General features: G+C 43.4%; 1 protein-coding gene and 1 long non-coding RNA gene across 2 annotated transcripts; one reads left to right on the forward strand and one right to left on the reverse strand.

The window, feature by feature from the left end:
* Positions 1–573: 573 nt before the first annotated feature.
* On the reverse strand, positions 574–14,739 carry LOC133219428 (uncharacterized). Its single transcript, XR_009727442.1, has 3 exons — positions 14,633–14,739; positions 14,408–14,511; positions 574–923 (listed from the first exon to the last, which is right to left on the reverse strand). It is a non-coding gene; the product is annotated as an uncharacterized LOC133219428 (long non-coding RNA).
* LOC133219157 (myosin heavy chain, skeletal muscle, adult-like) lies at positions 6,946–23,342 on the forward strand. Its single transcript, XM_061366308.1, has 38 exons — positions 6,946–7,167; positions 7,253–7,396; positions 7,488–7,644; positions 8,176–8,203; positions 8,302–8,413; positions 8,510–8,602; positions 8,729–8,792; positions 8,883–8,981; positions 9,068–9,171; positions 9,253–9,391; positions 10,371–10,489; positions 10,601–10,750; positions 11,296–11,466; positions 12,239–12,548; positions 12,649–12,719; positions 13,306–13,393; positions 13,488–13,605; positions 13,845–13,968; positions 14,413–14,549; positions 14,640–14,895; positions 16,279–16,521; positions 16,620–16,796; positions 16,879–17,024; positions 17,111–17,201; positions 17,290–17,679; positions 17,910–18,036; positions 18,440–18,558; positions 18,832–19,028; positions 19,449–19,632; positions 19,719–19,884; positions 20,056–20,180; positions 20,322–20,630; positions 20,725–20,928; positions 21,190–21,315; positions 21,411–21,581; positions 21,668–21,772; positions 21,908–22,003; positions 23,064–23,342. The coding sequence occupies exons 1-38, from the start codon at positions 6,961–6,963 to the stop codon at positions 23,214–23,216; spliced, it is 5,820 nt and encodes a 1,939-aa protein (XP_061222292.1). The 5' UTR covers positions 6,946–6,960; the 3' UTR covers positions 23,217–23,342.
* The last annotated feature ends 671 nt before the right edge of the window (positions 23,343–24,013 follow it).

The following is a 24,013-nucleotide window of genomic DNA, read 5'->3' on the forward strand; positions in this document are numbered from 1 at the left end:
CATGGCTTTGATTAGCCAAGCTATTTGGACACATGCCCCACAGCTTCTCCGGGAGCCTGTGCCATTCTGCATCACCCAATAGTCAAGTATTTTCCTAATGTCTAACTAGATACTTCCAAGCAACAATTTGCTGTGATTGCCCCTTGTTACATTGTTTGCTACACATGAAACAAAAGCTTGACTCGTTGTCTTTGTAGCTGTTCTCATCTATATTAGCCCTTTTTCCCTCAGACTTAACATGCCTTCAAACTCTTTTCATAACAGAAGTATTCTAGACCCTTGCCTATGTTGCTAGCCTTCTTTTGGACCCGGTCCCATTAGTTCACATCCCATTTGAACTGGGGAGCCTAATACTGGGCAAACTGTTTCACATAAGGGCTTGCCAGTGTCAAGCAAAAGGGGTAATATCTTCCTACAATCAGCTAACCACACCTCTGACAGACCATCTTTAAAGTCCATTCCAAACCTAACCATTCTATAATTCTATTCCTTTTCCTAATACAAAACCTCCTGTTTCTTGTATTTCCAGTTCAGGAGCTTGATATCTCTGAATCATCCAAGAGATGGGAGAGGGAGGCTCTTTCTAGCCAACTCCAGCAATCTGTAGCCACATCCAGTTCCCTTCTCTAGCCTTGCTGTGCTGTCCAGCTAAAAAGTGCCTTCTCACTCCTTGTCTGATAGCTAAACACAGGGATCAGGAGAAGAAAGTATACATCTTAAAGGCTGGCAGAAGGGAGGCAGCTGCCTGATCTCTGTCTCAAGAAGGGTCTATTTTCAGCACAACTGAATCCTTTCTCCTCCCTGAGGAATTTGTGCACTGCCGACAATGCGTTGCTGTGCAGGACAGGCTGTATCCAGAGATGGTTTTCAGTCCACCTCTTAACTGTGGTGTGGTTTGCTTCTGGTCCCAGTGAAGTCCAGCCCTGGAGAGATGGAAATAGGATTGACAAAAAATGAGTGACTGGCAGGAAATGTTGTATTCTTCTTTTGCATTGAGGCACTTGCACTTCTTTCAACAGATCCTTTCCTGGACAGATTTCTCCTTAGCTGCACCAGGACATAGGAAATAGGGCAGAGTTTTCCCTCATACAACTTACTGTGACCAATAGAGTTAAACTACAGTGAAATCTGTATCATCTCCTTCAGATTAGACACTGCTTCTTTGTAAGAAGCTTTCTAATAAGCTACTGTGCCATGTCAATAACTGATACCTCGGTGGGACAGATGAGCTCCATAAATTAAAACAAAAGCAGAAGCTCAGTAGCTTAGAATGCTTTCCATGGATGCTTATGCCAGCTGAGCAAACACTTATCTTTTGTGATCTTGATGTCATACATCAAACCACTGAATGCTGGCTTATTCTTCCAAACTTTTTTGCACTTTCTTCTGCCTCCTCTTCCAGCCTCCACAAACTTAGTACAATTATCAGATGTCTTTCCCCTGTAGACATTCACTGGGAGTTCACATAGTACCTGTGTTCACAGCATATGCTATTACAGTTGACATTGCTTTTGCTAATAATCTCCTTCAAAAAGGTATTTTAATAACATCTGAAAACACTGTATGAGAAGTTCTTGTTTCCCATGTTTTATTTAGTTAATGCAAAAGGAGGAAAGGAAGTGGAACTGAAGTTAGAGTTTTCAAGTGAAAGTGGTCAATGCTTTAACATTATATCTTCTTGTTGACTGTCTAGTGGAGTTTTTTAATGCTAGTTCTTCCAGAGGAGTTTCTAGAATAGCCTTGATAGTCAGTTTGAATGGCACTGGACTGTTAAATGCTGAATTCAGTCAGGCCCTTTCACTCCTGCTGGTCTAACCCACGAGGAGTATTTCTGTGTTAATAGTGCAGATGACAGAAAAGTAAGCAGACACATTTTGTGTCATCTGTAAGTGCTGCTTCATGGTGGAGGTTGTATTATTCAACATAAAGTACGTAAGTTTTAGCTGAACTCTGTATGCAAATTGTTCTTGGCATGAGGGCTGCATCTCCATATACAACATTTTGGAGAACTTTGCTGTATTTGAGTAATCCTTCAGACTCTTTTATACCAAGGACCTTTGAGGGATTTCACTCCAAGATACCAAGCAAAGCGCATATGCCTGTAGTCACATTATAGGGTTTATAGCTTCGGGGGTTTATAATGATACTGAGGCACTAATGCAGAGCTATTACATAGGTCAGTACTTATGATGGGCACAGGAATACAAATTAGAGATTCACAGTAACAATAATTTCTTCTTCTCTGAACTGAAGCCAGCATACATATTGCCTTTGCATTTGTCCACAGAAACCTTCAGCCATAGTAAGACGTCCTCCAACATTTGATGAGCTGTTGGTTGGGACAGCATGTCCTGCAGCCCCTCCACACACCCGGCAGTAAGGCAGCATTCCCAGTCTTCCTTACAGGATGTGACTGCAGTTATCTGAGGTTTTTTTTGTGTAAATCCTGTGTCATTTCTCTGTATGCAAGGTAGCTTTCCCTCCTAAAATGACCGGAGCCATAGTATACCTGGACTTTCAGAGCCCAAGGTCTGTAATCTCAGACCAAGAAGAACGGATTGGCAGAAATTATCTTCTCTGGTGACTGGGAGCCTGCTCCTTCTTGTTTCACTGAATAGCTCTATAGCTGCCATTTCTTTGTGTCAATGGTGATTCTTTCTGGTGACAGGAAAGCTGCCAGATTCACACCTTCAGGACAATGATGCTAGTTCTTCTACTGAATGGGATCACAAGCTCTTACCCTTCAACCTTCAGGTTGTCTATTATTTCCATTTGGCTGTTAAGGCCCTATACTGAAAACGGCTTAAAACTGAGTGGGCCAGAACCACTATTAGAACCACATCCTGCTGGCTGGTAGTCCTGCCATTCAGACTCTCCACCAAGGACCAAACAGAGACTAGCTTTAGTGAACTGGATAGTCCAATACTTGAGACAGTGAGAGCCAAGTCCCTGAAGTAAATGAAAAATTATTTGGTCTCTAAGCCAGCATATGCATTTTTACCTCCATGGACATTACATTGAACCTACAGGTATCTCACCCTCTTTGTATGCAAAGCGTGGAGTTTACTGTTGAAATGTAGAAGTGCCTCTGCACTTTGATTGCTTTGCTTTAATGTCAAAAAAGGTCTTTAGCTGGAAGTTCACACATGATTTAGTTCACTCAATGAACAATACTGGTAAACCTGGTGATAAGACTTGAAGTCTTTGTGATTCTGCAACTGTTAAGGCCCATTTAACATGAAGTGTTTTCTGCATTAAGGATGGTGTGCCACAGTGTACTGGCTAGGCAAAACCCAGAAGTCAATACTTCTGGGTTTAGTAGTGCAAAGAAAGGCCAAAGCCCTGCAGCTGGGCAGGAACAACTCCATGCATCAGTATGTGCTGACAGGCTGGAAAGCAACTTTGCAAAAGAGGACCTGGGGGTCCTGGTGAACACCAAGCTGAATATTAGCCAGCAATGAGCCCTTGCTACAAAGAAGGTGAACCTTGTCCTGGGCTGCATTAGGAGGAGGGTTTCCAGCAGGTTGAAGGAGATGATCCTTTAACTTCTGCTTAGCACTGGTTGTCCAGTTCCAGGCTGCCAGGTATAACAGAGATATAGAGCTACTGAGCTAGCAAAGGACCACTGATATGACTGAGGAACTGGAGCATCGTTCCTACGAGGAAAGGCTGAGAGAGTTGAGACTGCTCAGCTTGGGGAAGGAAGGGATCAGGGGGATCTCATCAATGTATATAAACACCTGAGGGGAAGGTGCAGAGATGGTGAAGCCAGGTCTCACTGGAGGTAGATATCCCTCCCAGCACCACTTGATGCCTGCTCCCCAGAGAGGCAGACATGATGTGCACTCCTGCACTCACCATTTCCCACTGGCTGTCTCTGGGCTCCTCCTGGGCAAGGTGTGGGGTTTTTCTATAAGCCTCCCCATGCACTCAGCATGGAGCTCTGCATTTAGGCTCCAAAAACATGGGCACTGCAGTGCTGCAGCTCTGCTTGGAATGGTCTTTACAAGCACTGGATATTGCCTGATTCTGGATATCACATCAGATCCGTGCACCATTTTTCTAACTTTGCCCTTGAGTTACCCACTGAGCTCCTCTAATAATCAAAATGCCAATGACTATGGGAGGAATGCGTTTAAATCTGACAGGACTTAAAGCAGCTCACATGACAGTGCCCTTCTACAACTAAATGAATCTCTCTACAGGATTACCAGCAAATCCCCCTTCTCCTCCAGTCTATCAGCATTGTACAGGCACATCTGCACCCACAATGCTCTCATAAAGGTATCACTGTGTTTTTTGTAAGTATGAAAGATTTGTGATGAAATAGACATGCTAGGCTGAGGATGTATTTTCTGGAGAGCATCTGGGACTGCGCACTGAGATGATGTGTTTGGTCAGATGTCCAATTCTTTGTATAGTTATGGCTGACTAGAGGATTTTTCTACCACTTGTACATAGGAAAAAAAAAAATGGGGGGAAGGGGCCGTTCCTAGATCAGAGTTATCTTTCCTAGGGTTATAGGCACAGGAACAGCTGGATAAGCTAAGAAATTGCTTGCTAAAGAAGGGAGCATCTCTTGCTCACTGGCACTGACCTGCAGATCAGAAGTCTCAGCAACCAGAATCCCTCCCTTACAACAAGGTGGGGCAGAGGTTCCCAACAATATTTCTTGGAGAATCCCCCACTTGTCTGCAATCTGAGATATGTAGAGAGATACACACATGTACACGCCTGTCTGTGTGCTTGTGTGCATGCACACTGTTCCTGAAATGCCTGAAGATGCCTCACATCTCTGCCTGAGACACCAGATTTAAAGTCCAGGTAGAACCCAGCCTCTCATTGCCGTACTGTTTGGCTAACCATCTTGTGTCTTGTAACCCTCATGAACTGTTATACATCTGCACTTCTGCATTCAGGATTTTACCATCACAACCACCAAAAGCTTTTAATAATGCTAATTTATCCTTTAACATCCTGATTTATCTATTGTACAGCTGGGATAGCTGCAGCATAGACATACCAAGCAATCCACCCTGGGTCATACAGTGAGTCGGTGGGAAAGCCAGCAATAGAATCCGTAAGTCCTGCATCCAAGTTCTCTAAGTGCCTTGACTAGTCCAGATTCCCTCCTTAACACCCTTGTCAGATTGTTTATAGGAGATGTATTCATATAGTCAGTAAGATAGCAAAAATTTCTAATTATATCTAGTCATGTCAAATGACAATTATGCCCTTAGTTCAGTTTGCCAGACAATGCTTTACCAAAGAAGGTTTGCCAAAATTTTTTGACCGAAGAAAGAGTAGGCATCTGTAGCATCTGCAGACTAGATCATATAAAACATCCCTGCGACAAGTCTGCCCTGTCTCCAGGGACTGCTTCAAGGTAAGTGTATGGTGTCCACAGGCTTACAGGAAGGTGATGGTGCCCTTATGCGCCTGCCACAGCATTCCTGCTGCCTCCAGTGCTCATTTCCAGGACAGCATGCATTTTCACAGCTGAAGTTTTAAATTTGCTTTCAAGCCACCTGCCTATTTTCACTCTGGATTTCTGTGCAGCAGCAAGTAAGGATTTGCCTTTTCTGTTTTACAGTACTGACCAGCTGCCAGCCTGCAAGCCACCCATCTGGTATTGAGAGAGGTAAGAGCTTGATCTATTAATTCTTAGAAGGCAGAGATAGATCCTTTGGGTGGGATTTCTGGAAGGGTCACTGCTTCACCCTATATTCAAACCCAGTGTGATGAGAGTAGAAGGTGGTGAGGTGGCCAAGGTTTTAAAGTGGACGCGTTTGAAGTTTCTGACCACTGATGACACAGCAGAAAATCCCTATGGGGAAATTCTTCACTTGTTCTTAACTGAGATCAAGGTATGCTGGCTTCCCATCTTTGTTATAGCAGCAATAGAACTGGACCAAGCTGAGCATAGCAGGAAAATGTGAAAACTCTGCATTCTACCTGAGAATGCATGAATTAAGAACTCATCTGAGCACACAAACCTTCTACCCACCTTTGTAAAATGCCAGAGCTCTCCTAGATATCCATTTTCTTACTCCAGACAAAATAAATAAATAAATAAATATCTGTTACCTAATGAATAAAGAGGGAATAAATGTTACTGATGTAGGTAGAGAATTTTCAAGCGCAGTTGGCTAACTTTAGCTACTTGCATGTTTAATGAAGCATCAGAAGAACTGCTGCAATTATTTTAAAGCTTTGATAACTTACCTCTTCCTAGATTTTTTTCAGTATTTAGTCTGGAGCTTCACACAGGCTTGGCGATTCTGCTTTCAATTCATGGATTTTATTTCACCTAAGTCAGAACATTGGAGGCTGAAATTACTCAGATATTGTACCTAAGAATGACAAATGCACATAAGAAATTCAATTATGATGGAATATTAAAAGGTCACATTCCTAACACTATCCGCTCTTACCTCACAGACACAGTATTCTTAAAGCACCAAACCCACAGTTCTAAAAGGTTATTAAAAGTTGCTCTCCTAAATGTTTGAAGACCTAGATTCATCAATGAAAACCTCCTATTTTTGAATTTGACCTAAAAATGAAGTCTCTAGATAGCTCGTTAGATGTTCCAAATACTCAGGGTATAAAGAGAAACCAAGGCACAGGATATGAATTTTTTCCCAGTTGCACAGAGCAGACCTTAATAAGCAGTGCCATAGTCATAGAATCAGAGAATAGTTTAGGTTGGAAGGAACCTTCAAAGCTCATCTTGTCCAACCTCTCTTCAATGAGCACGGACATCTTCAACTAGATCAGGTTGTCCAGAACCACATCCAGCCTGGCCTTAAATGTCTCCAGGGATGGCACACCCACCATTTCTCTGGGCAACCTGTGCAAGTGTTTTACCATCCTCATTGTAAATAATTTTTAACTTGCTTCCATGTTGTCCCTCCCCATTACAGTCCTCTGCTGTCCTGCCTTCACTAAAGTGCAAACATGGCCTCTGGAGATGCTGAGATGGCTGTCTTCGGGGAGGCAGCTCCTTATCTCCGAAAGTCAGAAAAGGAGAGAATTGCTGCCCAGAACAAGCCTTTCGATGCCAAATCATCAGTCTTTGTGGCCCACCCTAAAGAATCCTTTGTGAAAGGGACAGTCCAGAGCAAAGAAGGAGGGAAGGTCACTGTCAAGACTGAAGGTGGAGAGGTAAGAAGCAAGGCTGAAGGACACCATTTAATTCTCACTCTTAGTTCTTAGCTGACATACATGCATCTCCTTCTTCCTCTGACAGACCTTGACTGTGAAGGATGATCAGGTCTTTCCCATGAACCCTCCCAAGTACGATAAAATCGAGGACATGGCCATGATGACCCACCTCCATGAACCCGCTGTGCTGTACAACCTCAAAGAGCGTTACGCAGCCTGGATGATCTACGTAAGTACCAACAGCAGTCTTCCTCTGGGTAGCTGGGAGGAACTGCTGCCAGCCTAAGTGGAAGCCAACGTGCTGTCTCCCTTCCCCACAGACCTACTCGGGTCTCTTCTGTGTCACCGTCAACCCCTACAAGTGGCTGCCGGTGTACAACCCGGAGGTGGTGTTGGCCTACCGAGGCAAGAAGCGCCAGGAGGCCCCTCCACACATCTTCTCCATCTCTGACAATGCCTATCAGTTCATGCTGACTGGTGAGTGCTTGATTCCCTCACAGCAGTGTAGACCAAAGCCCCCACTGACCTCACTGGCGCATGTGACAAGCCAGCTATATTACTGAGAGCTTGAGCGAGTTATGCAGGAATTGATTTCAAGTGAGACTGTCCCAGAAGCAAGCCTGGACTCAGCACTGTGTATTATTTACACTTCTTGTACGAAATTCTTCACTCTGCTGCTGAGGAAATAGTACTTTACTCAGTTTGCTATATTTTTTTTCACTGGTAGGAAAGAAAAAGTTGTTTTTCTATGTATCCCACTATTTCTAACACAAGCATTTTAATTCCTGATGAGAACTGAGGGTGAGTGGGCCCACAGCTTGTTTTGGATCTATGTGCCTATGACAGGCCTGTGGATCATTTTTGGCTTGTAGTACTGCTAGGACCTTGAAGGGAATTGGGTACCTTTTGACTTTCTGATGAAGCCCCAACTTATGTGTTTACTCCTTTACTTCTCTTTCAGCTCAGTGTTACCCAGGCCAACTGGTAATCTTTCTGCCTCTTTCACAGATCGCGAGAACCAGTCTATCCTGATCACGTATGTACACTCCCTGCTCTGGCCCCTGCGGGGCTGCCCAGTGCCAAGGGACCTCCTGCCTGACCACACGCTCTGTGCTTCTCTCTTTGGTTGCACAGCGGAGAATCCGGAGCAGGTAAGACTGTGAACACAAAGCGTGTCATCCAGTACTTTGCAACAATTGCAGCGAGTGGGGAGAAGAAGAAGGAAGAGCAGTCAGGCAAAATGCAGGTAAATTAGTAGACACTGTGTTGAATTAATGCTTTCCTATGTTTCTGACACGGGGTTTTTTTGGAAGGATAACCAGCAATAATTATCATTCTGCAGGGAACGCTTGAGGATCAAATCATCAGCGCCAACCCACTGCTGGAGGCCTTTGGAAATGCCAAGACTGTGAGGAACGACAACTCCTCACGCTTCGTAAGTTGTTGCTTTGGACAAAATCCCTCCTCATTATAACAGCAGTGATGGGCTAGTGGTAGTCTCACATAAGGAGATGACAATGAAATGCATTTTGGCTGAAATGCTGCTGCTTCTTCTTAACAGGGCAAATTCATCAGAATCCATTTTGGTGCCACAGGCAAACTGGCTTCTGCTGACATTGAAACTTGTAAGACACTCTCCTGGCCTGATCCCTTTCCTTCCTAAATTCCCACTTCTAAGTGCAGTCTTCTGCTGACTCTGTCCTACCATCTGCCAGATCTGCTGGAGAAGTCCAGAGTCACTTTCCAGCTCAAGGCAGAAAGAAGCTATCATATATTCTATCAGGTCACCTCTAACAAGAAGCCGGAGCTAATAGGTAGGAGGCTTTTGAAGAAGATCATTGAGCAACATTGAACTACATTAAAAAAATGAAATTTAACCCATGAACCCATTTGTTTTCAGAAATGCTCCTCATTACCACCAACCCATATGACTTCCCTTTTGTGAGTCAAGGTGAGATCACTGTTCCCAGCATTGATGACAAGGAGGAGCTGATGGCTACAGATGTAAGTTACTTACAAAGCAGTTCAACTGATACAGGTCATATATCACACAATATGCAAATACTTTGCTGATTGTATTACCAGAGTGCCATTGACATCCTGGGCTTCAGTGCTGATGAAAAGACAGCTATCTACAAGCTGACAGGGGCTGTCATGCACTATGGAAACTTGAAGTTCAAGCAGAAACCAAGAGAGGAGCAGGCAGAGCCTGATGGCACTGAAGGTATTATCAAGCTGAATAATTATCCCTTCTGTAAGCTACTATACAACAGCAAAAGTTGTTCTGTGTTGGACTTTAGGATCCTAAGGAAAACAGTAAGTCAGAAAAAACACTTGTCTCTTGTCCTCTTAACGCATCAAGCTCCCTATCTCAGGATTTTTGTATCTTATGCTATGAACAATTAGTACTTTAAGGTGTCCTTTATACACTTCCAGGAAGTCAGGAGCAATGGGTTCCCTTCCTGTATCATTATTAGTCATATCTTTGTTAGAATATGGCTTGCAGTTGTGAAACAGCCAAGTGGTTCAGCTGTAAGAAGATGGGGGCACATGTTCCCATTCACACTCACCTGTCAGACACTCAGGGGACTCTGGTGTGAGAGGTGCATTTGATTCCTTTTCTTTGTTGGTGCAGGACCTATGACCCGTGTCTCCAGCTTTCTGAGCAATGGCTCCTGTTGTTACAGGACAAGGCAGAAAGTGGGAAGTCCTGTAGGTAAAAGGATGAAACCCAGTGAGTTTTACCAAACATCAGAAACCAAAGCTCAGAAAGGGTGGTAGACTCTGGATCTGAAAGTGAACAGATACTGTACCTGTGTTCCACCCTAAATACTGGGTTGTTTGATCACCTGAACGTTGATCAGTACCTGATGGCACTGCAGCTCAGGAAATGCATGTGTACTACAGATACGCAGACTGGCAAGCCACAGCTTTCAGTTTTGTGCCAGGAGATTTTTGAAAACATCATTATTTTCTACATGTTTCAGTGAAGATTTCTGAACGTGAATTCTTTCAGAAAGCCTTGATAGCATTTTTAAGCTTTATATGCATCATGATGGCTTTGCTGTTACCAGGATTCCCTTCTCTATTGGAGTCTACTCAAAGATTTCAAAGAACAGAACCCTGAACCTAGCAGCCTTCAGGGAAGGGTCCAAGATTCAAAGTCTGTGTGACACTAAATTCTTCCTTTTTCCTCTTTTTAGTTGCTGATAAGGCTGCCTACCTTATGGGTCTGAATTCAGCAGACATGCTTAAGGCACTCTGCTACCCCCGAGTCAAGGTGGGGAATGAATATGTGACAAAGGGTCAAACTGCGCAGCAGGTAGGGAATGTGGTAACCTGGAACCATGTTTAGAATGAAGATCCTTTTGATTATTCTCTGCTCTGTAGGCATTTATTCTCCTCTAACTCCAGGTATTTGTTTTTCTTATAGGTGCACAATGCTGTAGGTGCTCTGGCAAAGGCTGTCTATGAGAGGATGTTCTTGTGGATGGTTGTTCGTATCAACCAACAGCTGGATACAAAGCAGCCCAGACAGTACTTCATTGGTGTCCTGGACATTGCTGGCTTTGAGATCTTTGATGTAAGTAACAAAGATTAGGTAAGAGCTATTTGGAAGTGAACACTGGGTATTACGATCATTCTGAGACACATTTTTAAAGAACACATAATAACATTACATGACTATTTGCAGCTATTTGCTTTTTTTCTCATGAAATAAAAAAATTATCTTCCAAAAGACTTGTCGTATTTCAGGTTGTACAAACTCAAAAATACAGAATGGTCCAATAAGAAAAATGTCTTGGTTAAAATGATGAAGCACAAGAGAATATAAGAACATGTATACCATGATAGGCCTAAGCTTGATTTTTTCCTCCCTGTAATTTGGTCCCAGATTATACAGGAAATATATTTTATCCTCACATATTTAGCAATGGAAAAAAAAAATCCTTGTGGCCAATTATTTTGATGCATTTCTCCTTATGTTTCATTATATGGACATAAAGCAAACTGAAGAAATTCACAGACTTGACAATGAAGTCAATATAACTGCATTCCTTATTTTTAAAGGATGAAGTTTTGCAATTATTGCTGCCCCATGAATATATGGATATTTCTTATTTCCAGTTCAACAGCTTTGAGCAGCTGTGCATCAACTTCACCAATGAGAAACTGCAACAGTTCTTCAACCACCACATGTTTGTGCTGGAGCAGGAGGAGTACAAGAAGGAAGGAATTGAATGGACATTCATTGACTTTGGGATGGACCTGGCTGCCTGCATTGAGCTCATTGAGAAGGTATCCTTCCTTTGAAATGCACTACATGGGTAAATTCTGTAATTACTTAGTGTCATATTTTCAAAGGGATTTTTTATGTTCATGTCCAACTATTCAGCTTTTGTTACTTAAAATACATTGCCCTGTAGTTTATTCTTTTTCTGTGAAGCGAGACATGAAGGACATTTCACACAGCTTTGTGGCAGCAAGTCTGTACTCATGTCCTTTCAAGTGCCAAAAGATTCTTAAACTCCCAGTAAGACTTGACTCCCAGTAAGACTGTGAGTTTAACTTGTTCTTCCAAACAAGAAGAACAAGTTTAATTTGTTCTTCCAAAACAGTTAGTGCTTTCTCTCTACTATGTCCATATTTCTTTTGTACTGGGAGCTGAGAACTGGGCACAGCACTCCAGGTGGTTCTCATGAGAGCTGATTAAAGGTTGATCAGCTCCCTTGGCAACATTCTTAATGCAGCCCAGGATGAGGTGGCTGCGTTTGCCACAAGGGTGCGTTGTTGTCTTATGTTCAATTTGTCTGAGACATCTGTGTGTGCTCTGATTCTTTAAAGCACATTCTCAACATAAACTCACTTTCCTTTAGTCTTTATGATTCATTTGGGGTTACAGCATGTAAGTATCAATATAGTTAATCTCCCTTTCTAGCAGAAAATGTAATTGAAGTATAATCCTTTCCAATGTGTATCTCAGTCTATGTTGTGCTACTCTGCCTAGTTGAAGGTCATTATTGCCCTGAAAACTAAGTTACAATCTGTCTCCTTTGTGCGTTTCTTCCAGCCCATGGGCATCTTCTCCATCCTGGAAGAGGAGTGCATGTTCCCCAAGGCAACTGACACCTCTTTCAAGAATAAGCTCTATGACCAGCACCTGGGCAAGTCCAGCAACTTCCAGAAGCCAAAGCCTACAAAAGGAAAAGTCGAGGCTCACTTTTCCCTTGTGCACTATGCTGGCACGGTGGACTATAACATCACTGGCTGGCTTGAGAAGAACAAAGACCCTCTGAATGAAACTGTCATTGGGTTGTACCAGAAATCATCACTGAAAACATTGGCCTTACTCTTTGCCAACTATGGTGGAGCAGATACAGGTTGGTCCTATATTTTCACTCATGTACACCTTGAAAAAAGGCATAATGAAAGGCAAAAGTAAAAATCTAAAACCTGTTTTATTTATTTTCAATTTTGCAGAGGCTAGTGCTGGCAAGAAAGGTGCCAAGAAGAAGGGCTCTTCCTTCCAGACTGTCTCAGCTCTTTTCCGAGTACGGTAGAGTTTTCACGGCTTTTTCCTAAGATGAGGGATAGACCCACCATTTAAAATGGCTATTTTGTTCCACTATCCCTCTTGTTTAGACATGTTGGTGTATAGACATCATAATGTTTTGTCTGCTCAATTTGTATACTCTGTGATGGTCTCTGGAGGCACCTGCTTCACTCCATTAACTACAGACAATAATTATTTATAAATAAGTATACAGATATTAATTACAAACCAAGACTAGGGTTCATCTCACCTTATTCTTGTCCACCTTACAAGATAGAAATACAGAAGCATGTCATTTTTGTTGCTTTTGCCTTCAGTTTGCCTTTCAGTAAAACAGGAAGGTTCTGTGTAGTGTTCCATATGACCCATCTTGAATGCCTATTTGTTGTATGCCTGATTATTCAGAAGAACTTTATACATTAAGTTAATAGCAGCAGAGATCTGTGTAAAGTCAGAAAAACTGGTGCAGGGGGCTTCAGGGCTCTGCAAGCTGATTTTTGTCTCATGATCTCATTTCAGAGGGCTTGATGCTTATAGTGGAACTTACATTTGCTAGTACAAACTTTTGTTAATGACTTTCCCAGGAGAATTTAAACAAGCTGATGACCAATCTGAGAAGCACCCACCCCCACTTTGTACGCTGCATCATCCCAAATGAAACAAAAACACCTGGTAAGATACTCACATATAGAAGTTTTTCAGTATGGTCCAGCTCTTCCCCTCTGTATTACAGAACATAGCATATATTTCTGCTCTGAATTGCTAGGTGCCATGGAACATGAACTGGTGCTTCACCAGCTGCGGTGTAACGGTGTGCTGGAAGGCATCAGGATTTGCAGGAAGGGATTTCCCAACAGAGTCCTATATGCAGATTTTAAGCAAAGGTCAGACTGGATCATTTTGTCCGTTTTGAGTAGCTTTGAAATTAAAGTTTCACCTCTGGTGACTGAAGCCTTATCTAAATTTATGTTCACAACAGTTCTTAGACTCTTTCTTGGAGTGTAACAGACAATTGGTCTCAACAGTGGACCTCAGTGGTGTATTCATAGTATCATAGAATCATTTAGGTTGGAAAACACCCTTAATATCAAGTCCAATGCAAGTCTTTCTATTTTCTCCCCAGATATAAAGTATTAAATGCAAGTGCTATCCCAGAGGGACAGTTCATTGACAGCAAGAAGGCTTGTGAGAAACTTCTTGGATCAATTGACATAGACCACACTCAGTACAAATTTGGTCACACCAAGGTACAAGAACTGTTTGTTTCCATTTTTGGTTTGTGTGCCTTGAGAATGATACTCAGATTTTCCAGGTAGCATGTGAAATAATCAAATAGTGTATTTAAAAGAAACCATCTAAATACTTATTTACTCAACACTTGAATAATACTGAAATTCATTACCATAGGATTATTTAATTAAGAGATAAATAAGACTCCTAATTTAGGGCAAAGTTGTAGAGTGAAATAATCAAGGGTTAATAAAAACAAAAGCAAAATGCCTGGCTATTATAATTCCTCAACTGCAGGTAACTGGATACTTGGAGATACAAGAGAGTCTGTCACTACATACCTTTTTTGTGCTTTTGCTCTCTCTCTTAAATCCCATATTATCTGCCATGGAGAATAGGGTACTGGGCTACACTGAATAACAAACACATACACTGCACCTATTTTCTTGTTCGTACCAAAGGTGTTCTTCAAGGCTGGGCTTGTAGGCCTCTTGGAAGAGATGAGGGATGAGAAGCTGGCACAGCTCATCACCCGCACACAAGCGAGGTGCAGGGGCTACCTGAGTAGAATGGCGTACCAGAAAATGGTGGAGAGAAGGTAGACATTTCTTCACATTTAGTTCACTGTATATGGCTTATTAGGTCATCATGGTCTAAATATTTCATATTAATTTGACTTACCTTCCAGAGAGTCCATCTTCTGCATCCAGTACAATATTCGTGCATTCATGAATGTGAAGCACTGGCCTTGGATGAAGCTGTTCTTCAAGATCAAGCCCTTGCTGAAGAGTGCAGAATCTGAGAAGGAGATGGCCAACATGAAGCAAGAGTTTGAGAAAACCAAGGAAGAGCTTGCAAAATCTGAGGCAAAGAGGAAGGAGCTGGAGGAGAAAATGGTGAAACTGGTGCAGGAGAAAAATGACTTGCAGCTCCAAGTGCAGGCTGTGAGTACTACCAGTGTGCCTCATCCTAAGTGCATTGTGACTAGCAGGCTGTTATTTAGAGCTACATTTTCAAAAGATGCATAGAAATTACAACTTAATTAGATTAAATTCAATTGTATTTCATTAAGCGGTACTCTTAAACATATAACTACCTTCAGTAAGGACACAGAAGGCTGCAGTTAATATAATACATGGGTGAGATTTTTCTGAGGTCTCTATCATTTACATTCAGTTAAACTGCATTAGAGCAAACAGGAAACATTTTCATTTATTGTATAATGTTCTAAGATTTTTTTCCTACATCTCCAAAATTGAGTATAACAATCCCTACGTAAACCTGATTAGGAATTCCTAGGACAACTTAAAAGGACATCTATTTCACATGTTTATCCTCCAAGATAACTTGTTTCTTACCAGTGTAGGTGGTGATATATGTTACAAACATTACTATGTTGTAATACTGAACTAACTGAGAGGAAATGGAATTTGATATTCTCACTTGCTCTCCTAAATCATTCAGTATCATTACATAAAATTATGTGCTACATTTAAAGTGTTGTCATACTGTTCCCTCTAAATGAAATCATTCACAGAATAGAAAAATCTGTATCTTCAAAGTAACCCTATGTACCATATGTGGCATATAGGGTATTTTTATGGCTCACTTTTTAAAGTATCTTGAACTGTAAAAAGATGAAAAATCCACCTGCTGCGAAGAGTACCTTTCTTTCTTTCATATTATTTCTGCTAGACTGAGTATTGAGACAAAGTATAACATAACCCAGGACATCTGTTGCAAAAAAAAAAGCCTAGAGACAAATTTCCCAGCAACCCTTTTTCTTCTTACGCAATGAGAGTATTGCATAGAAAATCCAACTCTGTTAGATGAGTATTTTTGGGCCATGGTGATGAAAATCTTAATCAGAAATGGTTGTTCCAGAAAAACAGTACAGTTAAAAATACATGGAGAAATACAGGAATCATGTAAGCATAGTTGTGACTTTGGTATTTATATGCAGCCAGGAGTACAGTTATGACTTGGCACTCCGTAAGTATGGGAGACATTCCTATGATTAAATCCAAATTATGTACTTTGTTCTAATGTTTGATATTATGGGATAATGTTGGATCCAATACCTTGCAGAAATATATAAATACATGGATATTATGTAGATTGAAAAGAATTTTATTCAGTTTTAGCTTTCAAAATTGGTTGTTTCAAAGCTAACAATATGCAGTCAATTCTGTATTATATTTCATTCTGTTGGAACATAACCCAGACTTTCAATGACAAATTTGCTATACAGGATGCTGAACTATGAAGGTAAGCACCTCAATATTCCCTCAAAAAATGTATCCCTAAAAATGCTATTTTCCTACCAGGAAGCTGATGCTTTGGCTGATGCTGAGGAAAGATGCGACCAGCTCATCAAAACCAAAATCCAGTTGGAAGCCAAAGTGAAGGAGGTGACTGAAAGGGCTGAGGATGAGGAGGAAATAAATGCTGAGCTGACAGCCAAGAAGCGGAAACTGGAGGATGAATGCTCAGAGTTGAAGAAAGATATTGATGACCTTGAGTTAACACTGGCCAAGGTTGAAAAGGAAAAACATGCCACTGAAAACAAGGTATAAGGCAGAAGATGTCACTATCACTCCAGATAAGATGGTTTTTATAAGCAATAAAGTTTGAAACATTTTTCATCTACACTTGTTTCTTCTCAAAGGTGAAAAACCTCACAGAAGAGATGGCAGCCCTAGATGAGACCATTGTCAAGCTGACAAAAGAGAAGAAAGCCCTCCAAGAGGCCCATCAGCAGACACTGGATGACCTGCAGGCAGAAGAGGACAAAGTCAATACACTGACCAAAGCTAAAATCAAGCTGGAGCAACAAGTGGATGATGTAAGAACACAAGAATATAGCAAGAACAGGACAGATATGGGGTTGGACCTGCCTGGTAGATTTGTGGTCTTGTTTCTTTTAGCTTGAAGGGTCCCTGGAGCAAGAGAAGAAACTGCGCATGGACCTTGAGAGGGCCAAGAGGAAACTCGAAGGAGACCTTAAGCTGGCCCATGACAGCATCATGGATTTGGAAAATGATAAGCAGCAGCTGGATGAGAAACTGAAGAAGTAAGCGTGGTGTGAAGCATGTGAGTGCTGGGCTGGTGTGCTTGTCTTTTTTCTTTCAGCTCTAACATGGTTTTCTTTGCCCAAAGGAAAGACTTTGAAATCAGCCAGATCCAGAGCAGAATTGAGGATGAGCAGCTCCTGGGCATCCAGTTGCAGAAGAAGATCAAGGAGCTGCAGGCAAGTCTCTGTTCTTTCCTCTCCTACACCCATCCTCAGGTCAGATAAGAGGAGGGCATGGGTGTGAAGAGTCCCTGATGTTCCCCAGGCTCGCATTGAGGAACTGGAGGAGGAAATTGAGGCAGAGCGAACCTCTCGGGCAAAAGCAGAGAAGCATCGGTCTGACCTCTCGAGGGAGCTGGAGGAGATCAGCGAGCGCCTGGAAGAAGCAGGAGGGGCTACAGCAGCTCAGATTGAGATGAACAAGAAGCGTGAGGCCGAGTTCCAGAAGATGCGTCGTGACCTCGAAGAGGCCACGCTGCAGCACGAAGCCACGGCTGCTGCCCTGCGCAAGAAGCATGCGGACAGCACCGCTGAGCTTGGGGAGCAGATCGACAATCTGCAGCGAGTGAAGCAGAAGCTGGAGAAGGAGAAGAGTGAGCTGAAGATGGAGATTGATGACTTGGCCAGTAACATGGAGTCTGTCTCCAAAGCCAAGGTACACAAATACTTTGTCTCACTTATTAATTATTTGAAAACAATCTAATACTTGTGTTAATTTTATTTAGCTATTATCAAGTTTAATATAACTATTTTCTCCAAATCTAATGCATAGAATTGTGTGCAATGCGTAGATATATAAACTGCATCTCTGGACACATTTTCCTGTTGTAGCAAAGTCAGAATTGAGGTATTAACTCTATTTTCTTATGTGTGATTGGCACCTAGGCAAATCTTGAGAAGATGTGCCGCACTCTGGAAGACCAACTAAGTGAATATAAAACAAAGGAGGAGCAGAATCAGCGCATGATTAGTGATCTCAGTGCTCAAAGAGCTCGTTTGCAGACAGAATCTGGTATGGCACTTCCTCCTCTGGTTTGGAAATGGGATAGAAACCTGGGGGAGTTAGACAGAAGTGGCAAATCACTGCCTGGGAATAGCTGGGTATGGCTCAGCAGGTGGAGAGCAATTATATTGAGCATCACTTGGGATTATTGTTTGGCTTTATTTTTTTTAATTGTAGTTTTCTTTTTGTTATCCCATTATTATTACTATTATTATTTCCTTAACTTTAACAATTAGACTGTTCTTATATCAACCCATGGGTTCTACCTTTTTTCCAGTTCTCTTCCCCACCCCACTGGAAGATGCAGGCTGTGTGGTACTTAGTTGCCAACTGAGGTTAAACTGTGATATGGGACAACCCTGTAACTGACTTTTGGATGTTAAAATAGCTTCTTAATTGCAAACTTTTCCAGGTGAATATTCACGCCAGGTGGAGGAAAAAGATGCTTTAATTTCTCAGCTGTCTAGAGGGAAACAGGCTTTCACCCAGCAGATTGAAGAATTGAAGCGGCAACTAGAGGAAGAGATAAAGGTGAAGATATTTCATGTTAAATGTGAAATAAATACTTTGCATTACACAGTTTTTGTTCACTGTGCATGAGTTCAAAAGCAGATCACATTAGCTCATGTAATTGAAATCCTGTCAGTGCAGAATTCCCAGCTTTTTTGCAGTATGTCAGACCTTGGTTTATAAAAACAGTGAGTTAATCACAAGTTCTCTGGGATATGTTCCAGAGTCTAAGTACCACTAAGAGAAAAATTCCCAGGATACATTTATTCCTTATGGCAACGATTTTATCTCCAGGCCAAGAACGCGCTGGCCCACGCCTTGCAGTCTGCTCGCCACGACTGTGACTTGCTCCGGGAACAATATGAGGAGGAGCAGGAAGCCAAGGCGGAGATGCAGCGCGCCCTGTCCAAGGCCAACAGCGAAGTGGCCCAGTGGAGAACCAAATACGAAACGGATGCTATTCAGCGCACGGAGGAGCTGGAGGAGGCCAAGTACGTGGGGAAGTTGGGCAAGACAGAAAGTGACTGAGAATAGAAATTTCAGGAGACTACTGTGATATTGTCAGGAGGAAGTCAATGCTATGCTTTAGGATGAGGTGGCAGGAAATGAGAGAATATAACCAAGAGCAGGTATGCATGGGGTAAGAGCAGAAGCAGCAAAGCTCTTCAGATGCAGAATAGCAGAGAGTTGCTGGTGTGAGTATCAGAGTGAATAGCATGGCATGAATTCCTTCAGCCCTGGATTCAGACATAGAAATAACAGCGGATGGCTGGGGGATACCGTACATCTCTGTGTAAATGGGGATCACACACAACCAAGTGGCATAGGGTGCTCCTCTGATAAACATACTGGCTGCCCATCAGAGGCTCCTGTTTGCTTCCTCACCTGGACCTGTGCTTACCACCTTCCAGAAAGAAGCTGGCACAGCGCCTGCAGGAAGCAGAGGAACATGTTGAAGCTGTCAATGCCAAATGTGCCTCCCTGGAAAAGACAAAGCAGAGGCTGCAGAATGAAGTGGAGGACCTGATGATTGACGTGGAGAGATCGAATGCTGCCTGTGCAGCGCTGGATAAGAAGCAGAAGAACTTTGACAAGGTCTTTCAGGCTCCAGACTGGGGGCTCCTGGGCAGAGCATTCCCTCCTCATTGTCACGTCCATACTGACACTCGCTTTCTCTTCAGATCCTGGCAGAATGGAAGCAGAAGTATGAGGAAACACAGGCTGAGCTGGAAGCCTCCCAGAAGGAGGCCCGCTCTCTCAGCACGGAGCTGTTTAAGATGAAGAATGCCTATGAGGAGTCCTTGGACCACCTGGAAACGCTGAAGCGCGAGAACAAGAACTTGCAGCGTAAGTCCCTGGCCCTCTGCTCCTGGCAGGGCTTTCTCAGCACCCCCCAGTACCTGTTGCTTCACATGGGTCTGTGCCTTCAGGGGGAAAAGATGCCTGTCACGTTGGTGTGTGAGGGCGCTTCCCATTCTGTTCTGTGGCCAATCATGCCATTGGTCGTTGTTCCCACAGAGGAGATTTCTGACCTCACGGAGCAGATTGCCGAGGGAGGAAAAGCGATTCATGAGCTGGAGAAAATCAAGAAGCAGATTGAGCAGGAGAAATCTGAAATCCAGGCTGCCTTGGAGGAAGCTGAGGTAAATGCCAATAATCACTGGTTTCTGCACTAAAAATATGAGCAATGGGCAAATATGGCTAAAAACTGCCTGGTAATAAATATTCTGTAATTACCTAGAAAGCTATATCAACGTTCCAAATGTTTGCATCCACTTTTCCAGGCCTCCCTAGAACACGAGGAGGGGAAGATCCTGCGTCTCCAACTTGAGCTCAACCAGGTCAAAGCTGAGATTGACAGGAAGGTAGCAGAGAAAGATGAAGAGATTGATCAGATGAAAAGGAATCACCTCAGAATTGTGGAGTCCTTGCAGAGCAGCCTGGATGCTGAGATCAGGAGCAGGAATGAAGCCCTGCGGCTGAAGAAGAAGATGGAGGGAGATCTGAATGAAATGGAGATCCAGCTCAGCCATGCCAATCGTGTGGCTGCTGAGGCACAGAAGAACCTGAGAAATACGCAGGGAGTGCTCAAGGTTTGTTCAGCAAAGCTACAGAAAGAGATACAACATCCCTGACATTTTTGACACCCACTCTCAAACACTGTAATTTCTGTTGCCTCTTTTACAGGATACTCAAATACACTTAGACGATGCTCTGAGGACACAAGAGGACCTGAAGGAGCAGGTGGCCATGGTGGAGCGCAGAGCAAACCTGTTGCAGGCTGAAATTGAGGAGCTCCGGGCATCTCTGGAGCAGACAGAACGGTCCAGAAAATTGGCTGAGCAGGAGCTTCTGGATGCCACTGAACGTGTGCAGCTCCTCCATACCCAGGTCAGGGCATGGTGCAAAAGCAGTTCTGTTGACACTTACCAAACAGTGCTGCTATATACCAGAGGATAGGGAATACTGGAATGGGCTATTTACTGCTGTTCACAGCCATCACTTGAGGCCATCACTGGCATTTTGTAAACAACCATTTTACAAAGATTCCAGATTTTGAACTGCAGACTTGAAGAGTAAAGAGTTGGCTGCTGCTGTAGGTCTCATATTGCAGGCTTTATAATAAAAATCTTGCCATTTCTCTTTTCACAGAACACCAGCTTGATCAACACCAAGAAGAAGCTGGAAGCAGACATTGCCCAAATTCAGGGTGAGATGGAAGATACCATCCAGGAAGCCCGCAATGCTGAAGAGAAGGCCAAGAAGGCCATCACAGATGTGAGTTGGGGGCTCCTTTCATTGCTGATGGTGGATGTATTATCCTCAAAAATGTCTCTAACCCCTAAAGGGCTTTGATCCTTTGCTCTCCTCAGGCAGCCATGATGGCAGAAGAGCTGAAGAAGGAGCAGGACACCAGTGCCCACCTGGAGAGGATGAAGAAGAACCTGGACCAGACAGTGAAGGACCTGCAGCTCCGTTTGGATGAGGCTGAGCAGTTGGCACTGAAAGGAGGCAAGAAGCAAATCCAGAAGCTGGAGGCCAGAGTGCGTAGGGCTGGTGTTTGTGCAAGAGTGAGCATGTCCCTTGGAGAGATAGCAGGGAAGCTCCAAAGATGGTCTTGTGTTTGCAGGTGCGGGAGCTGGAAGGGGAGGTTGATGCTGAGCAGAAGCGCAGCGCTGAGGCTGTGAAGGGTATGCGCAAATATGAGAGGAGGGTGAAGGAGCTGACCTACCAGGTAAGGCAGGTGGTGTCCTTGGGCTAACACACATCCTTGCAGGAAGTAAAAATTTTTGCACCTAATTGCCAAGGGGAATTGCTAACTCTGGTGGTAGGGAAACCAATTTACTCTCCTGTTTTCCGAACCTTTTAGTCTGAGGAGGATCGGAAGAATATTCTCAGGCTCCAGGATCTGGTGGACAAGCTTCAAATGAAGGTGAAATCCTACAAGAGACAATCTGAAGAGGCTGTAAGTATCACTCTCACTGCATGGCAAGAAACACTTTCTAATTGGGTAGAATGGTCATTGAGGAGATGAGTATAGGAAACTTGGAAAGTGTCCCTGGTCAATAATGGAGTTCTTCAGATTCTGTGAAATGCTTATACGGTAGCCTAGCCTTTGAGAATGAAATCAATGAGCAAATAAGGAGGCTAATTGATTTTTTTGCATTAGAACTAAAGCAGATTTGAAATTCATACAAGTGACTTTACAAAAGATGTCTGTGACCCTGGAGTTCTGAGAAGCTTGCTCGTTATTACAAAGCAAAGGACTTGCCAAAACTCCAGAGTTCTGTGCCTAGGACTACTGTGCCTAGGAGCTTTGTGTAAGAAATCCTGTCATTCACTATATGCTCATCTACCACAGGGGATGCCACATTTTATATATGGCCGGAGCAATTTCAGCAGGTAGAGAAGGTGTCTGAAGTATGCCCATAAACCATATTGAGCACTGCAATTAGAATTGTGCAAGGAGCCTTTGCCCTTTTCTCAGCATGCAGTCATCAGGGATGGCCTGAGGGAAGCCCTGAGGTCCCTGAATTTATGAATGTCTCAGCTTTGCTTCTTTGCTGTTGCGAACAGTCCACTACAGTTAAATTTTCTGGACTCATAGGGACACTGAGGTAATTTAGGAGATACCTGAGGAGTTATCAGGGATACTTGGGATACTGAGGACATATCAGGGGCTCAGTGTCACTTACGCATTCCTAGCCCTATCTGAGGGTCCACAGAGGTAGCTGGACATTTAATTCCAGAGCTAACAAAATCTGATTTCCAGCTGCCTAGTTTGTTCCCTTCCCAAACTGGAGAGAAGTATTCTTTTTAAAGCCTGTTGTGCGCAGTCTACATGTGTCTGCTAAAAAGGGGGAGGATAAGGAAGTCTGTGTGAGGCTTATGTTTCAGCAGTGTGGATGGGGAATGGAGATTTGTGCCTTCCCTCAACAAAGACCTGCAGTCCCGCAAGGCTGAGGTGTAGAAGGGGTGAAACCCCTGCCCTGGGCTCCTCACCACCAACTTCCTCTCCCGTACAGGAGGAGCTGTCCAATGTCAACCTCTCCAAGTTCCGCAAGATCCAGCACGAGCTGGAGGAAGCTGAGGAGCGGGCTGACATTGCAGAGTCCCAGGTCAACAAGCTCCGAGCCAAGAGCCGGGATTTCCACAGGAGGATAGAACAGGAAGAGTGAGGCTGTCATGAGGCAGCAAAGTGACCTGAGGGCTGCACAAAATGTGAACCTCTTGGTCGCTTTCTTCTGTAATGAGTCTTTGTACCCACCCTAATGTCTAGAGAATAAAGACTGTAGATTCCTCTGCATGCACACTATAAATGGGTGCCGCCTTTGTTTTTGTTTTTTTTTTTTCTGATCAAGCTAGGGATACTGCATTGCAGAACAAGTTTTCTCACTTTTCCTGGTTTGAGGAAGGGAGAAGCTAGTGCAAACCCTGTGTTAAGAACCCATAAACTTAGAGGCTGTCCATTCCTGTGGAGTCTACTGGTAGTCTAGCCTGTTCCATCTCCACAAGCTCCTTGCCCTGCTTCTGCCCTTCTCCCATTGTCCTTTCATCACATCTTACTTCCCATGTGAGAGGCAAGAGAGGCTGATCCCTTTCCTTTTTCCTTTCCCTGCTATTGTCTGTCATCCTGGCAGTCACAAATCCTAAACATCAGTTATCAGGAGTTCCAGTGCAGTGCACCATGAACAGCCAACATTTTTTTGGCAGTCAGGGCATTGTCAGGAAACACTGATAGTGCCTCTAAGTTGTGCCACTATCTTATCTGAAGATCCTCTCAGCTGCTTCCACCCCTGCTCCTGGTGGAAAGACTGTCCCTTCAGGCACTGCATGGCACCTTCTCAACACATCACCTCTATTCCTTTCTCACATACCGTACCTTGCTTCTGGCCTTCCTACTGGCTAAAGAGACAATATATTCTGGAGAAGAAGGGAAGGGGGGAATTGTTAAACACTTTTTCCTTCATTCAGA

Source organism: Neopsephotus bourkii, unplaced genomic scaffold, assembly GCF_033783945.1.
Source record: "Neopsephotus bourkii isolate Nb327-2 ecotype Australia unplaced genomic scaffold, CSIRO-AGI_Nbou_v1 NB_5, whole genome shotgun sequence".
In the NCBI taxonomy this organism is placed as follows: Eukaryota; Metazoa; Chordata; class Aves; order Psittaciformes; family Psittacidae; genus Neopsephotus; species Neopsephotus bourkii.